This window comes from Pantherophis guttatus, chromosome 7 (genome assembly GCF_059756535.1).
Source record: "Pantherophis guttatus breed Tessera chromosome 7, ASM5975653v1, whole genome shotgun sequence".
Classification (NCBI taxonomy): domain Eukaryota; kingdom Metazoa; phylum Chordata; class Lepidosauria; order Squamata; family Colubridae; genus Pantherophis; species Pantherophis guttatus.
This window is the reverse complement of record NC_142069.1, coordinates 5,275,019-5,290,360: the sequence shown is the minus strand read 5'-3', so window position 1 is coordinate 5,290,360 and position 15,342 is coordinate 5,275,019. Positions and strand designations below refer to the sequence as shown.

At 46.4% G+C, this 15,342-nt stretch overlaps 1 protein-coding gene across 1 annotated transcript in view; it reads left to right on the top strand.

Annotated features, from left to right (window-relative positions):
- Window positions 1-541: 541 nt before the first annotated feature.
- The window catches only part of MKLN1 (muskelin 1), a 96,823-nt gene continuing 82,022 nt past the window's right edge, over window positions 542-15,342 (top strand). The window contains exon 1 of the mRNA XM_060685894.2: window positions 542-696. Coding sequence (XP_060541877.1) covers window positions 581-696 — 116 coding nt within the window. The 5' untranslated portion in view covers window positions 542-580. The remainder of the gene's footprint in view (window positions 697-15,342) is intronic.

The window sequence follows — 15,342 nt, the reverse complement described above, 5'->3', positions numbered from 1 at the left end:
TGGGTTCATCACACGATCCCCTTTTGCGACCTTCTGACAAGCAAAGTCCACGGATTCCCTTAACAACCGGGTCACTAACTGAACCACTTCGCTGATTCACTTAACCACCGTGGCCAGGAGAGGTCGTAAAACGGGGCAAAACTCCCTTCGCACATTTCTCACTTAATGGCATAAGTTTTGGGGCTCAGTCGTGGCCGTAAGTGCGAGGACTACCTGCTATTAAGCCAAACCAAGCCATCCATCCATCTCTAGGCATTTTTGCAATTCGCTCCAAACTCGAAAAGCGCGCGGCGGCCCCTTTAAGACGCCCCCCCCACTCTCTGCTCACTCCTCTCGCCTCCCCTCCCTTCCCCCAAGAGGTGAAAAAAAAACACCGCTCTATACTTCCGGCTCCAGGGCGAACATCTTACTTTAGAGGGCGTGCGTGGCCGAGACCCACCCAAGAGAGGCGAGCGGCAACCGGAAGTGAAGGCCGGGCAGAGCGCGCCTCTATTTCCTTCCCTCCCTTCCTTTCCTTCCGTCCCCTTCCGCCCACTCTATGGTTCCTCCTCCTCCTCCCCGGTTCGCGGCGGCTGACAAGATGGCGGCGTCGGGCCTAGGCTTCGGCCCAGGATCGTCGTCGGGGCTCCTCGGGAGCCGGGTCCTGGCCTACACCCTCCACCGCTGGAGCAGCTTCTCCTCCACCTACCTGCCAGAGTGAGTAGGCCGAGGCGGGGAGGGGGGGTGGGTGGGTGGAAAGCCCTCAAGGCCAGCCCCCTCCCCCACTCCGCTGGGGGGGGGGAGAGGTCTGGGACCACCGCCCCATCTTCCCCGGCTCAAGGAGGGCGCGGAGGATGGGCTGGCGGGTCCACAACCCTGGTGGTGGTGAGGGTTTGTTTCTCTTCTGAGGGGGAGGGGGGGAGGGGCAGCATCCGGGGACTTTCTCCTTTCCCTCCCCCCCCTTTTCCTGCTCTCCCAGGAGGGGAGGGGGGGTCCTGACTCATTAAACCTTCCCCTCCCCCCACAAATAGCCGTTGCAAAGGCGAATGAAGGCTGGAGGGGGGAGGGGGAAGGGGAAGGGGAGGGGCTTCTCTGTTTGTGGGGTTTCTGCCCCAGCCCCCCCCCCACACACCTGGGGTCTCTTAGGTAAGGAGGCCGCCTCTGGATTGCTATGGGTGGGTGGGAGGGTGGGGGGAGGTTGAGTTACTGAAGGAAGGAAGGTGGCCTGGAGAGGAGGATGGAGAAGGTCCATCCAACTCTAGGGAGTCTTCCATGGGATGCTCAGGGGATGGTCCGAGCGGCCTTGAGTCTTAGGGATCGAGTGGATCTTGTGGGCGAGGATCTGTCTCCCACCTTGTGGCGGGCTGGAATCGGGGTCCTCCTCCTCCTCCTCCTTGTTGATCTTCTTCATCCTCCTCCTCCTCGTTGTTGTTGTTCTTCCTCTTCTTCCTCCTCTTCTTTCTCTTCTTCCACTTCTTCCTCTTCTGCTTCTTCCTCTTCTACTTCTTCCTCCTCTTCTTCCTCTTCTTCTTCCTCCTCTTCTTCCTCCACTTTTTCCTCTTCTTTTTCCTCTTCTTTTTCTCCTCTTCCTCCTCCACTTTTTCCTCTTCTTTTTCCTCTTCTTCTCCTCTTCTTCCTTCACTTTTTCCTCTTCTTTTTCCTCTTCTTCTCCTCCTCCTCTTCCTCCACTTCTTCCTCTTCTTCCTCTTCTTCTTTCTCTTCTTTCTCCTCCTCCTCTTCCTCTTCTTCCTCCTCTTCTTCCTCCACTTTTCCTCTTCTTTTTCCTCTTCTTTTTCTCCTCTTCTTCCTCCACTTTTTCCTGTTCTTTTTCCTCTTCTCCTCCTCCTCTTCTTCCTCCACTTTTTCCTCTTCTTTTTCCTCTTCTCCTCCTCCTCTTCCTCCACTTTTTCCTCTTCTTTTTCCTCTTCTTTTTCTCCTCTTCTTCCTCCACTTTTTCCTCTTCCTCCACTTCTTCCTCTTCTTCCTCTTCTTCTTCCTCTTCTTTCTCCTCCTCCTCTTCCTTCTCTTCTTCCTCTTCTACTTCTTCCTCTTCCTCCTCTTCTGCCTCCACTTCTTCCTCTTCTACTTCTGCTTCTACTTCTACTTCTTCCTCCTCCTCCTCTTCTTTCTCTTCTTCCTCTTCTTCCTTTTCTGCTTCTTCCTCTTCCACTTCTTCCTCCTCTTCTTCTTCCTCCACTTCTTCCTCTTCTTTTTCCTCTTCTTCTCCACCTCTTCTTCCTCCACTTCTTCCTCTTCTTTTTCCTCCTTCCTCTTCTTTCTCTTCTTTCTCCTCCTCCTCTTCCTCCACTTCTTCCTCTTCTACTTCTGCTTCTACTTCTACTTCTTCCTCTTCTTCCTCTTCTTTCTCTTCCTCCTCTTCATCTTCCTCTTCTTCCTCTTCTACTTCTTCTTCCTCCTCTTCTTCCTCCACTTCTTCCTCTTCTATTTCTACTTCTACTTCTACTTCTTCCTCTTCTACTTCCTCTTCTTCTTTGTCTTCCTCCTCCTTTTCCTCCTCCTCCTCCTTTCTCTTCTTCCACTTCTTCCCCTTCTGCTTCTTCCTCTTCTACTTCTTCCTCCTCTTCCTCCACTTTTTCCTCTTCTTTTTCTCCTCTTCTTCCTCTACTTCTTCCTCTTCTTCCTCCACTTCTTCCTCTTCTTTTTCCTCTTCTTCTCCTCCTCTTCTTCCTCCACTTTTTCCTCTTCTTTTTCTCCTCTTCTTCTTCTACTTTTTCCTCTTCTTTTTCTCCTCTTCTTCCTCTATCTCTTCCTCTATCCTTCTCATCCTCCTCCTCCCTTTCCCAGCAATTAGAGCCTTTGAGCAGAGCTAGGCGTTGGTTACATGTGGCATCCCATTAGTGCTGATTCCAAGAGGCCACTTAGATGATCTGTCTCCAACCTGGTTCTTCAGGTCTTTCTTTTTTTTTAATTATTTTTTTTACAGAATACAGTTGGAAGGGACCTTGGAGGTCTTCTAGTCCAACCTGTCTATCCCCGTTCTCCACTGTCTCCCAGAGTTCCCCCAAATTCCTGTTGGTTGTACCTAGCCATCTCATCCTCTCTCTTCTCCTTCTTTCTCTGTCCTCCGTCTTTCCCAACATCAGAATCGGAATAGAGCTGGAAGGGACCTTGGAGGTCTTCTAGTCCAACCCCATGCCCAAGCAGGCGACCCTATACCATTTCAGACAAGTGACTGTCCAGTCTCTTCTTAAAAACCTCCTGTGATGATCCACCCACAACTTCTAGAGGCAAGCTGTTCCACTGGTTAATTGTCCTCAATGTTATGAAGTTTCTCCTTAATTCCAGGTTGCTTCTCTCCTTGATTAGTTTCCGTCCATAGTTTCTTGTCCTGCCTTCTGGTGCTTTGGAGAATAAGTTGACCTTCCTCTTCTTTGTGGCAGCCCCTCAAATACTGGAATATTGCAATCATCTCTCCCCTCCCTCCCCACCCCCAGTCCTTCTTTTCTCTAGACTGGCCAAACCCAAATCCTGCAACCATTCTTCATATGTTTTTGACTCCAGGCCTTTAATCATCTTAGCTGCTCTTCTTTGCACTTTCCCCCCCACCCAAAGTCTCAACATCTTTTGTCTCCTGCAGTCTGGCTGTTGTTTTCAAAAGCAACCAACTAACTTTTATAAGGGTACCAGAGTTTTGGGGGCGCTGCATGTTTTCCCCAACCGTAGGTCTTTCTTTGTGCAAGCAGAGTCTACTTTCTTATGAGCTTTTCCCGCATAAAGATCTCTTTAAGTTCAGACGAGAGGAAGCGGCACAATGGGGTGATGTAAACTCAGGACAACAAGGTACATACTGAGAACTGAGAGTATGAAAAATTAGACTTAGAATAACTTGATTGTCACTTTGAATGTACACTAATCGGCCTGCAGTAAAATGAAATTTTAATCAAAATGGAAATTGCAAGGAGGCACAGATATTTTGAAGATGTCTGCCTGGAATAGGAGGAAAACAGGACCTTGCAAAGAACTTTGGGGTGTGTGTGTGTGGAAAGTGTTGCTATTGCCAAATAAAAGTAGTCCTTGACTTACGACCACCACGGGGGACCAGAATTTCCGTTGCTATGCAAGGAGGTTGTTAAATGAGTCGTGCTCGATTTGATAGCTTTTTGCCACAGTTAAGTGACTTGTCGTTAAATGAATCATGCAGTCATTAAGTGAATCCAGTTTCTCCCATCGACTTTGCATGTTGGAAGCTCACAGAGAAGGCCTCAAATGCCAGTCACGTGACGCCGGGTGCCGCAAATACAGGTAGTCCTCGACGTACAACAGTTCATTTAGCGGCCAAAGTTACAACAGCACTGGAAAAAAAAAAGGAATTGTGGCCATTTTTCACACTTAACGACCGTTGTAGCATCCCGATGGTCACGTCATTTACATTCGGATGCTTGGCAACCGACTCACATTTATGACGGTTTTGCAGTGTCCTGGAATCACGTGATCCTCTTCTGCACGACCTTCTGGAAAGGAAAGTCAACGGGGAAGCCCGATTCGCTTTAACGACCATGTTGTTCATTCAAGGACGGCATTGATTCGCTTAACCAACGTGGCGAGGAAAGTCGTAAAACGGAGCAAAAGTCACTTAACAAGTGTCTCGCTTAACAATGTAGACATTGGGCTCAATTGTGGTCGTAGGTTGAGGACTGCCCGAACCTCGTAAATCCATTCTGGTTGCTAAAGGTGCAATTTTTGATCACATGACTATGGGGATGCTGCAAAGGGTGGTCGTAAGTCACTATTTTCAGTGCTGTCGTATCTTTGAATGGTCGGTAAGCGAATCGATGTAAGTCGAGGACGACCTGTAAATTAATGGGGCATGTAAGAAACAGTTGGAGTATAAGAAAGCTATGAATACCAAGTGTTGCTTAATTATTCCATTTATATCCATCTCTTCCTTGTGTATGAACTTTTTACAGATTAAGTGTTGGAAGGGACCTGGTAGGTCATCTAGTCCAACCCCCCCAAGCAGGAGACCCTACACCATTTCTGACAAATGGCAGTCCAGTCTCTTCTTGAAAGCCTCCAGTGATACCTTTGCCTTATCTGCATTCATGAACGACATTCAGTTTAAACTCTTGCAAACCTAATTTTTATTTATTATTATTATTAACAATCTTTATTCTTTTTGTTCGTAAAGAAGTTGCTTTATACTTTGCCGGTACTCAGTAATGTTTGTTTCTGCTTTTCCATTTTCCTGCAAGTTACTGTGAGGGAAACCTCAGGCCTCTAACCGCTGTGTCTTCAGTAGAAGATAAGATAAGCAAAGGGAGTCCTTTCACGATTAGAGGCTTCATCTTTCCGTAGATAATTCCTTCTGCAAATGGTTTCCTAGAAGATTTCACACCATTTCACGCTCCAGTTTTATTTTATTGCTTATTTATATCCAAATCTTTATTATTTTTGCAAAGAACTCCAGGCAGCCAATATATCAAACACAACTTTCTCCTCTTATTTTTCCACATAACAACAGCCCTGCCGTGAGGTGGCTTGGACTGAGAGAGAGGGACTGGCCCAATGTCACCCAGTGAGATTGCCTAAAGTGGGACTAGAACTCACCGTCTCCTCGTGATTGGCCTGAAGTCACCCAGCCGGTTTTCATGTCTAAGGTGGGACTAGAACTCACAGTCTCCTGTGATTGGCCCAAAGTCACCCAGCTGGCTTTCATGCCCAAGGCAGGACTAGAACTCACAGTCTACTGGTCCTTGGCTCTTAAGTAGCTGATAAGCTGGTGGTAAATCAGCACTCCTATTGACCGGCAAGAGGCCCATTTCCCAGGCTGCAATCATTTTCCCTGGCTGTTTTTGTCCCTTCTCGGCCAACAATCTTAGTAGCTGCAAAATTGAATGTTTGTGTCCTCGTTTACCACAAAAGTGAGGCTACCCATGAGTTCGGGTCTCCTCATCTGACCACTCACTTGGGTTCTTGTAATCTGGGTTGTAAAATTATAAAACTTTAAAAATTTTAAAGGTGATAAGTAGGGAAGTTCTTAAGCTTTTAGAAGACCAAGGATCCACAGCAATGTTGAAGGCGGGCTGTTCATATTTAACTGGAGAGATTTAGAACAGCTTATGTCAAGAGTCCTCAAACTTGGCAGCTTTAAGACTTGTGGACTTCAACTCCCAGAATTCTCCAGCCAGCATAGCTGGAGAATTCTGGGAGTTGAAGTCCACAAGTCTTAAAGCTGCCAAGTTTTAAGACTTCTGGCTTATGTGGTGCACAGCCCAGAAGTCGGAAACTTTACCTTCCAAAAGAGAATTGAATTACTATCAGGAAACCCAAGTCTTTGACTGTACTACCTGTTTGAGCGTTTGGGAAAGTGAGTCATTTAAGAGCTGGGCTTGGTTCACATAAATTACTATGACGGGGAGGTTCATTTTAAGTGGTAAACAAGTGAATCACATTATGGCAATAGTAAATGTGTGCAAGTCATGAGGTTATTTGAGCGCATGAGATGAAGGATCTAAATTATTGTAGTTTTCCGCAGAAATATATCTGAATCTATTCCCAGTCTCGGTTAATAGGAAAGGACTTTGAGCAAGTCCTTTCCTATTGTAAGCCCTCGACTTACGACAGTTCATTTAGTGACCGTTCAAAGTTACAACGGCACTGAAAAATGACCGCTTTTCACACTTATGACGGTTGCAGCATCCTCATGGTCACGTCATCAAAATCCAGACGCTTGGCAACTGTCTCATTTTTATGACGGTTGCAGCGTCCCGGGGTTACCAAGTCCACGGGGTGGGTGTGGGGAAGCCAAATTCACTTAACAACCATGTTACTAATTTAAGAACGGTGGTTGTTCACTTGTTCTGTGGCAAGAAAAGTCGCAAAACAGGGCAAAACTCACTTAACAAATGTCTCACTTAGAGACAGAAATGTCGGGCTCCATTGTGGTCATACGTCGAGGGCTTCCTGTACTTCTGAATCTATTCTCAGCCTCGGTTAATAGGAAAGGACTTCAAGCAAGTAATGCAATGGGGGAAAAAATTGGACGTTCTAATGAATACAGTAGCGGCCAAAATTGTGTAAACCTTTTGGGAAAAGTGTATTTTTGAGGTTTGATGGCTAATAACACCACTTTTTTGGGGGAGTTTCAAGATAATCCTATTCCACCGCTGGAATGGCCTGAGAATAGCCCAGACCTTCACCCAATGGAAAATCTATGGAGCTGACTAAAGAAACTTGTTAATCAGAAGCGACCCAGCAATAAAACCCAGTTAATAGAAGCCATCCTTCAATCTTGGTTTCACATTAGAACAGCTGCAGAACTCAAAGACTTGGTTCACTCCATGGGAAGACGATGTAAGGCCGTAATTCATGCTAAAGGTTACCCAACTAAGGATTAACTGACATGGGGATCATTTTTGTATATCTCGTTTTTTCTACGTGTTTCCCTTTTCTTCTTTATACTGTAACTAAATAGCAAATCCTTCCTAAAAGTTATTGCATTACATTCTTGATTAAACTCTTTCAATTGATACATAATTTTATGATACAACTCAAAAAAAAAAAAAAAGCGGTGTTATTAGCTAGTTTTAGAAAATACACGTTTCCCAAAAGGTTTCCACAATTTTGGCCACTACTGTACAGTGATATTTTTTAATTTGGGATTAGAAGTGACGAGCCTCATTCAGCTTTGAGCACGAGTGCCCGTCTAGATGCGTGGAAGAGAAGAAAGGAAGAACAAATCTTAGCAGGACGAGATTCCCGTGACATTCATTTTCCCTTTCAGCCATGGACTCTGAAATGAACTTGGACTTGAACACAAAGCTGTTGCAACTGTTTGCTCGCTTCGTGTTTACCTTTGGGAAAATGGGGAATGGATATGTGAGATTCAGTCTGGGGTTCAAAGGACGTGTTGAACTTTATCCTACTTTTTTTATATAACGTATCTGGTTTTCTTTTTCTCTCCTAATTACTTGCATAGGGATTATTCTTTATACTATTTATGTTGTTTGCATTTTTTGTCATGGATTGTTCCAGTGAGGCTGAAACCAATTTCGTTGTATACATCAGCGGTCACCAACTGGTGGTCCATGAAAAAATTTTGGCGGTCCGCAAAAAAATTATTTGCATTTTTTATATTGCACTAAATCAGGGGTCCTCAAACTACGGCCCCTGGGACAGATATGTCTAATGAACGCTTGTGTTGCTGCAGAGAGTCTCCCCCTTCGGGGTCTTTATGTGCGGGTCGGAGGGGGGCAGAAATTCCGACTTGGGGTCTGCTTCAGCCTCCTGCTGTGGGGCTTTGGGTGAAGGCCAGAAGGAAACGCCGTTGGTGGAGAAGAGACAGAGGTCCTTGTTCCAGTGGGACTGCATCATGGCCTGGAACTGGCTGACCATCTCAACCTGCTGAGCCTCCAGGCGTCGGTACCTGGCCTTCTACTCCCACAGGTCTTCCCTTTGCTTGGAAAGTCTATGCTCCTAGTCCTCAGTGAGGTGCTTCTGCTGAGCCTCCTTCTCGGTCAGATCCAAATTGGACTGAGCTGTTTTGCCAACTCTTTCTCGTGTTGGCTGCTCAACTCCAACAACTGCTTTCTCTTGGGGCCCTAAGGAGCCGGAGCGGGCAGGCATGGAGTGGCTGGGAGGGGAGGGGTGAGTAGAGGCTGGCGAGGTGTTCCTCAATGTGAGTGACATCGAGTTGGCCATGCCCACCCAGTCACATGGCCAACAACCGCCTTACAACCGTAATCGAGCCCAGGATTACGGTCGTAAATTGCTTGTTCAGCAAGCCATCACATGACTGTGCTTCGTTGTACAACTTGTTTTGAAGTGGTGGTTAAGGGAAGGCTGCCTTGTTAAGCAAATCCATTTTATTCAGTGGGCATTTTTGCTGGAAACGGAAAGTAAACTCAAGAACCAAAGGCCAAAACCACCTAAAATTGTGGCCGTGTGATTGTGAGACACATTGCAAACAGCCGTAAAAGTGAGTTCGTTGCCAGTCATCCAGAATGTGACCATGTGTGACCATAGGGGTGTTTGGCCTTTTCATTTCATGATATAGGTAGTAGTCCTTGTGTAATGACCAGTTGCTTAATGGCTGTTATGGCAAACCCCTCAAAAGACACTTATGATCTGACTTCAAGGTCGTAAGTGTCTTTTGAGGGGTTTGCCATAACTTTGAACAGCCTCTAAGCAACTGGTCATTACACAAGGACTATTACCCATATTATGAAATGAAAAAAAAAGGCAGATGTATAATCAATAAAGGAGAATATTTGTAGCTCAGGGGTCCTTGGTGCTTTCTGAGCTGGGTTGTTTTCTTGCAGACGTTTCATGACCTGACTAGATAACATCATCAGTGCTAGGAAGGAGTGGAGTTTATGGAGAGGAGGAGGAGGAGGAGGAAGAGAAGGAGGAGGAGAACTGTGGGGGTCCTTGGTGCTCTCTGAGCTTAGTGGTTTTCTTGCAGACGTTTCATGACCCAACTAGGTAACATCATCAGTGCTAGAAGGGGGTGGGTTTTTTAGCACTGATGACGTTACCTAGTTGGGTCATGAAACGTCTGCAAGAAAACCAACAAGCTCAGAGAGCACCAAAGCCCCTTCAGATGTGTAACCAAATCTATAATTGGGGTCTTTTAAGTCGGGGGGGATAAAAATGATGTTGAGACTCTAGAACAGGGGCCCCCAAACTTGGCAGCTTTAAGACTTGTGGACTTCAACTCCCAGAATTCAGCATAGCTGGCTGGAGAATTCTGGGAGTTGAAGTCCACAAGTCTTAAAGCTGCCAAGTTTGAAGACCTCTGCTCTAGAAAGAGTGCAGAGAAGAGCAACCAAGACTAAAACATATGAAGAACGGTTGCAGGAACTGGGTATGTCTAGTTTAATAAAGAGAAGGACTAGGGGAGACATGATAGCAGTCTTCCAATATTTCAGGGGCTGCCCCAAAGAAGAGGGAGTCCAGCTATTCTCCAAAGCACCTGAGGGCAGGACAAGAAGCAATGGGTGGAAACTCATCAAGGAGAGAAGCAACTTAGAAATAAGGAGAAATTCCCTGACAGTTGGAACAATTAATCAGTGGAACAACTTGCCACCAGAAGTTGTAAATGCTCCAACACTGGAAGCTTTTGGGAAGAGATTGGATGGCCATTTGTCTGAAGCGGTGTAGGGTTTCCTGCCTAAGCAGGGGGTTGGACTAGATGACCTACAAAGCCCCCTTCCAATTCTGTTAAACTGTTAATTCTCTAGTTGGGGATTTGAGTGGCATTCTTGTCTAACCAAGTCCATCATTTTTTTGGCTGGAGTTTTGCAACAGCCCTATCAATTCTCTGTATTTGGAGCCGTTTCCCCCCACCCCCAAGCGGCACTTTTTCCAAAAACCCATCAATTTCACTGCCCTTTGCGGTGCCCTTTTTAAACACGTCACCGAAGCATGGAGTAAATCGATAATGCTCTACTAACTCTTATCCATAGAACACCGAGCCAGGCAGGATAACGGTGGAGAGAAAAAAAAAAGCAAAGGTCCCCACTAGCAGAAAGGACAAAAACGAAGAGAAAAGGGAACGTGTAAAAGAGGACATCCCAGCCGTCTTCCGGGATCTCCCTGAGAACTTTGCTATTTAGAAAGGTTCTTTGTACCATTTGAAAGAGGGTAATAGGAGTACCTGTGACCAAATCAATGGGGTGGGGAAAAAAAGCAGAAACTCTCAATGCTTCTCGGCCCGAGCGGTGCAGCTGGCGTAACTGAGATTGTTTTCCTAGAACGTGGAAAGCTTCAGAAGCTGCTGTTTAAATCAACTCCGGGGCTAGAATTGGAAGAACAAGTGAAAGTTGAAACAACCGACAAACTGCACAGGATTTGCATTGGATACTGTCTTTGCTGATGTTTTTGCAAGGACTCAGAAAGTCAGTCTCTCTCTCTCTCTCCCTCCCCCTCCCTTTCTCTCCCTTTCTCTCCTTCCCTTCCTCTCTCCCTCCCTCTCTCTCCCCCTCCTTCTTTCTCTCTCCTTTACTCCCTTCCTCCCTCTCTCCCTCTCTCCTTCCCTTTCTATCTCTCTCCCTCCCTTTCTCTCCTTCCCTCTCCCCCTCCCTCTCTCTCCCCCTCCCTCTCCCTCCCTTTCTCTCTCTCCCTCTCCTCCTTTACTCTCCCTCCCTCCCTCCCTCTCCCTCCCTCCTTCCCTTTCCCTCCCCCTCTCCCTCCCTTTCTATCTCTCTCCCTCTCTTTATTTTATTTATTTTTATTTATTTTATTGAATTTGTACTCCCGAAGGACTCAGGGCGGTGAACAGCCATAGAATAAAGCATATAGGTACAAAATTTAAAATAAACTACAACGAATTCAATAATTTGGCTGAACAAATTTAAAACCCCAATAATTTAAAACCAAATTTAAAATTTCCATTTAAAAAGGGGAAAAGACTTAGGTCGGGCCAGCTTGATGAAATAGGAAAGTCTTGAGCGCACGACGGAAGGTACGCAGATCCGGGATCCTCCGTATCTCCGGGGGGAGCTCGTTCCAGATAGTAGGTGCCCCCACAGAGAAGGCTCTCCCCCTGGGGGCCGCCAGTCGACATTGTTTCTCTCCTTCCCTCTCTCCCTGCCTCCCTTTCTCCCTCCCTTTTTCTCCTTCCCTCTCTCTCCCCCTCCCTCTCTCTCCATCCCTCTCCCTCCTTTTCTCTCCCTCCCTCCCTCTCTCTCCCTCTCTTTCTTTTCTTCCCTTTCTCTTATTCCCTTTCTCTCCCTCTCTCTCCTCCCTCCCTCTCTCTCTCCCTCTCTTTCTCTCCCTCCCTCTCTGTCCCTCTCTCTCCATCTGCTCTGTTTTAAGTACAGGCAGTCAGTCCCTCGACTTGCAACCACAATTCAGCCCAACATTTCTGTTGCTAAGCGAGACAGTTGTTTAGTGAAATTCCGCTCCACTTTTACGACCTTCCTTGCCACAGTTGTTAAGTGAATGACTGCAGCTGTTAAGTTAGTAACAGGGTTGTTAAGTGAACCTGGCTTCCATGTTGACTTCGCTTGTCCGAAGGTCGCAAAAGAGGATCACACGACCTCGATACACTGCAACCGTCATAAATATGAGTCAGTTGCCAAGAAGCTGAATATTGATCACGTGACCTACAAAATGGTTGTAAGGATGAAAAATGGTCCTAAGTCACTTTTTCCAGTAGCGTTGTAACTTTGAACAGTCACTAAATGAATGTTGTAAGTCGAGCTTTACCTGTATTTATAATGTAGGAGAAAGATTGGCAGAAGCTGTGGGTGGAGTTAAACGAGGGATCAGTGTAGAATCCTTACATAGCCACAAACGAACTAAGTCCAAACTCTCTTGAATTTTGTTAACCCTTATCTAACCGATGATTGGTCTAACATTTAGCCACCTTTCAGGCCTAAGCAAGACTAGAACTCACTGTCTCCTAGTGATTGACCCCAAGTCACTTAGTGACCTTTCAGGCCTAAGGAGGACTAGAACTCACCGTCTCCTGGTGTTTGACCCCAATCACTTAGTGACCTTTCAGGCCTAAGGAGGACTAGAACTCACCGTCTCCTGGTGTTTGACCCCAATCACTTAGTGACCTTTCAGGCCTAAGGAGGACTAGAACTCACCGTCTCCTGGTGTTTGACCCCAATCACTTAGTGACCTTTCAGGCCTAAGGAGGACTAGAACTCACCGTCTCCTGGTGTTTGACCCCAATCACTTAGTGACCTTTCAGGCCTAAGGAGGACTAGAATTCACTGTCTTCTAGTGATTGACCCCAAGTCACTTAATCACCTTTCAGGCCTAAGGAGGACTAGAACTCACCATCTCCTGGTGATTGACCCAAAGTCACTTAGTCTCACCTTTCAGGCCTAAGGAAGACTAGAATTCATCATCTCCTGGTGATTGACTCCAAGTCACCTTTCAGGCCTAAGGAGGACTAGAATTCACCATCTCCTGGTGTTTGACCCCAAGTCACTTAGTCATCTTTCAAGCCTAAGGAGGACTAGAACTCACCATCTCCTGGTGATTGGTCTAAAAAGTCACCCAGCCTGCTTTCATTCCTAAAGTGGCACTAGAACTCACAGACACCAGTTTTCTAGGCCAGCTCCTTCACCACTACCCTGAATTGGTTCTTTTTCTTGTCCCTGAAGAAGACGATGCAGGTGGGCCCCAGATTATCCTTTTTATACCAGGGTTGGGAGCTTGTGGTTCCTTCACAGGTTGCTGAGCTACGTTTCTCACGGGTGTTGACTCTCGGCCAGGCTCGCTGGATCTGCGGGGCTGTTTGTGGTTCAGCCACATCTGGAAGGGCAGCGATCCTTTCTAATATTAATGCTGATTTTCACAAAAACCTCATCACTGTAAAATGAAAAGAAACCAGCACCGGGGATGAACGCTTGGTGAAAATAGGACACTCTGAATATGCCGCTATCAGATTCCCTGTTGTCGGAAAGCTTTTGATTTCTTCGGTCTTTTGTGTGGGGAGGATTCTTAACGGGCGGAATTATTCTGATTGATTACGTCTGATCACTGCCATTCAAGGCTTTCAAAGGACGAGATTTGTTCCTTTCTAGAGATTTGTTCCTTTCTATTCGGGGCCATTCAGTTTCTTGTCTCTTTTCCAAGCATTTTTGTTGTAAGAAAAAAAATGCAGTCCTGGTTTTTTTTGGGGGGGGGGTCTCCCCCCCTCCAGCTGTGTTTTCCGAAATAGAGAAAAAGCACATTTTCTTTTGCAGTTTCTAAGCTCCTATTCAAGAGCGGGAATTGCAGTGTTGTTCTTGAATCATTTTTGTATATTTTGTGGGTACGGCGTATTGTACGCCTGATAAAACTTTTTAAAGAAAGATTAAGCTGGAAGATGTAACTTTCCCAAAGCAATCTAAAGGAAAAGGAAGCATTTCTGTATTTTCTTCTTGCAGTTTCAGAAGTTTCTTACCAATTGTAATACTCACGGCAAACCTATGGCACGGGTGCCACAGATGGCACGTGGAGCCATATTGGCGGACATGTGAGCTCAGCTCTGGCCTGCATGTGTGTGGCGGCCAGCTGATTTTCAAGGCTTCTGGGCCCACCAGAAGTCAGGAAACACGCTGTTTCTGGCCTCCGGAGGGCCTCTGGAGGGGTGGGGAAGGCCGTTTTCGCCCTCCCCAGACTCCTAGAAAGGCTCTGGAGTCTGGGGAGAGCGAAAAATGGGCCTATCGGGCCCACCGTGCCATTGAGTGCCATGAGGGGAGCATGGGGGGGGGAGCAGGGCGCATAGAATTATGGATGTGGGCACACGTGCGTGTGACCCCCCCCATACTTTTGGCATGCGATAGCAAAAAGGTTAGCCATCACTGACCCAGGGACTTAATATAAGTGAGCTTCTACTTACAACCTCTCACTTATGGACTGTTCAAAGTTACAACGGACCCGCCAAAAAGGACTCAGGATCCAGTTCCGAAATTCTGACAAGCCTCCTCCCACATTCTTATATGACCACATTTCAGGCACTCAACAACTGGCCTACATTCATGGCCATTTGTAGCATCCCATGGTCCCTTGACCGTGATTTACAACGTTTTGCCGAAAACCAGCGTTTACATCAGGTTTTTGGCCAAAACGAACAATGATTTGCTTAACAACCGCCGATTCACTTAATGACCGGGATGATTTCCCTTAAGAACTGCTACAAAAAGAAAGTCATAAAATTGGCTCGGTCACATGGTGACTTGCTTTATGGCTGTCATGATTTATGACTATAACTGTCTGGCCTTCGGTGCTTTGGAGAATAGTTTGACCCCCTCCCCTCTGTGGCCGCCCCTCAAATATTGGAAGACTGCTCTCCTGTCTCCCCTGGTCCTTCTCTTCACTAGACTAGCCAGGCCCAGTTCCTGCAACTGTTCTTGGGGCTCCAGACTTAAAGAACTGTAACAGTTTTGATAGTGTCTAAAACAGAAGTTCTAAGCCTGGAGTCCGAAAACCTCTTGGGTGTTTGTGAATAGATTTCAGTGGATCCATGAACTTGGATGGGGAAAAAAAATTACAACATAATTTCCCTTACTCTCTAAGTGAAATTTAGCCTGCCTTGGTATTGATTTAACGGATTAAAGAAGCACGTATAGTACTACCGTATTTATTACTCTTTAATATTTTGATAGCTGCGTCTGAGTGTAATTGGTTTCCTTTGGCATCTTGTTCCTTGTTGCCACGAGTGTTAAAAATCTGATCCGGCATGAGTCCGAAATCTCGGAAGATTAAACCTCCGGTCCTGGTGACCGACCCAGCTTGGATCTTGCAACCTTATCCCAGGACACATGCAGTATATCACAGAAGTGGGTACACCTCCTCACATTTTGTAAATATTTAAATACCCTGTTTCCCCGAAAATAAGACATCCCCTGATAATAAACCCAATCGGGCTTTTGAGCACATGCACCAAAATAAGCCTCC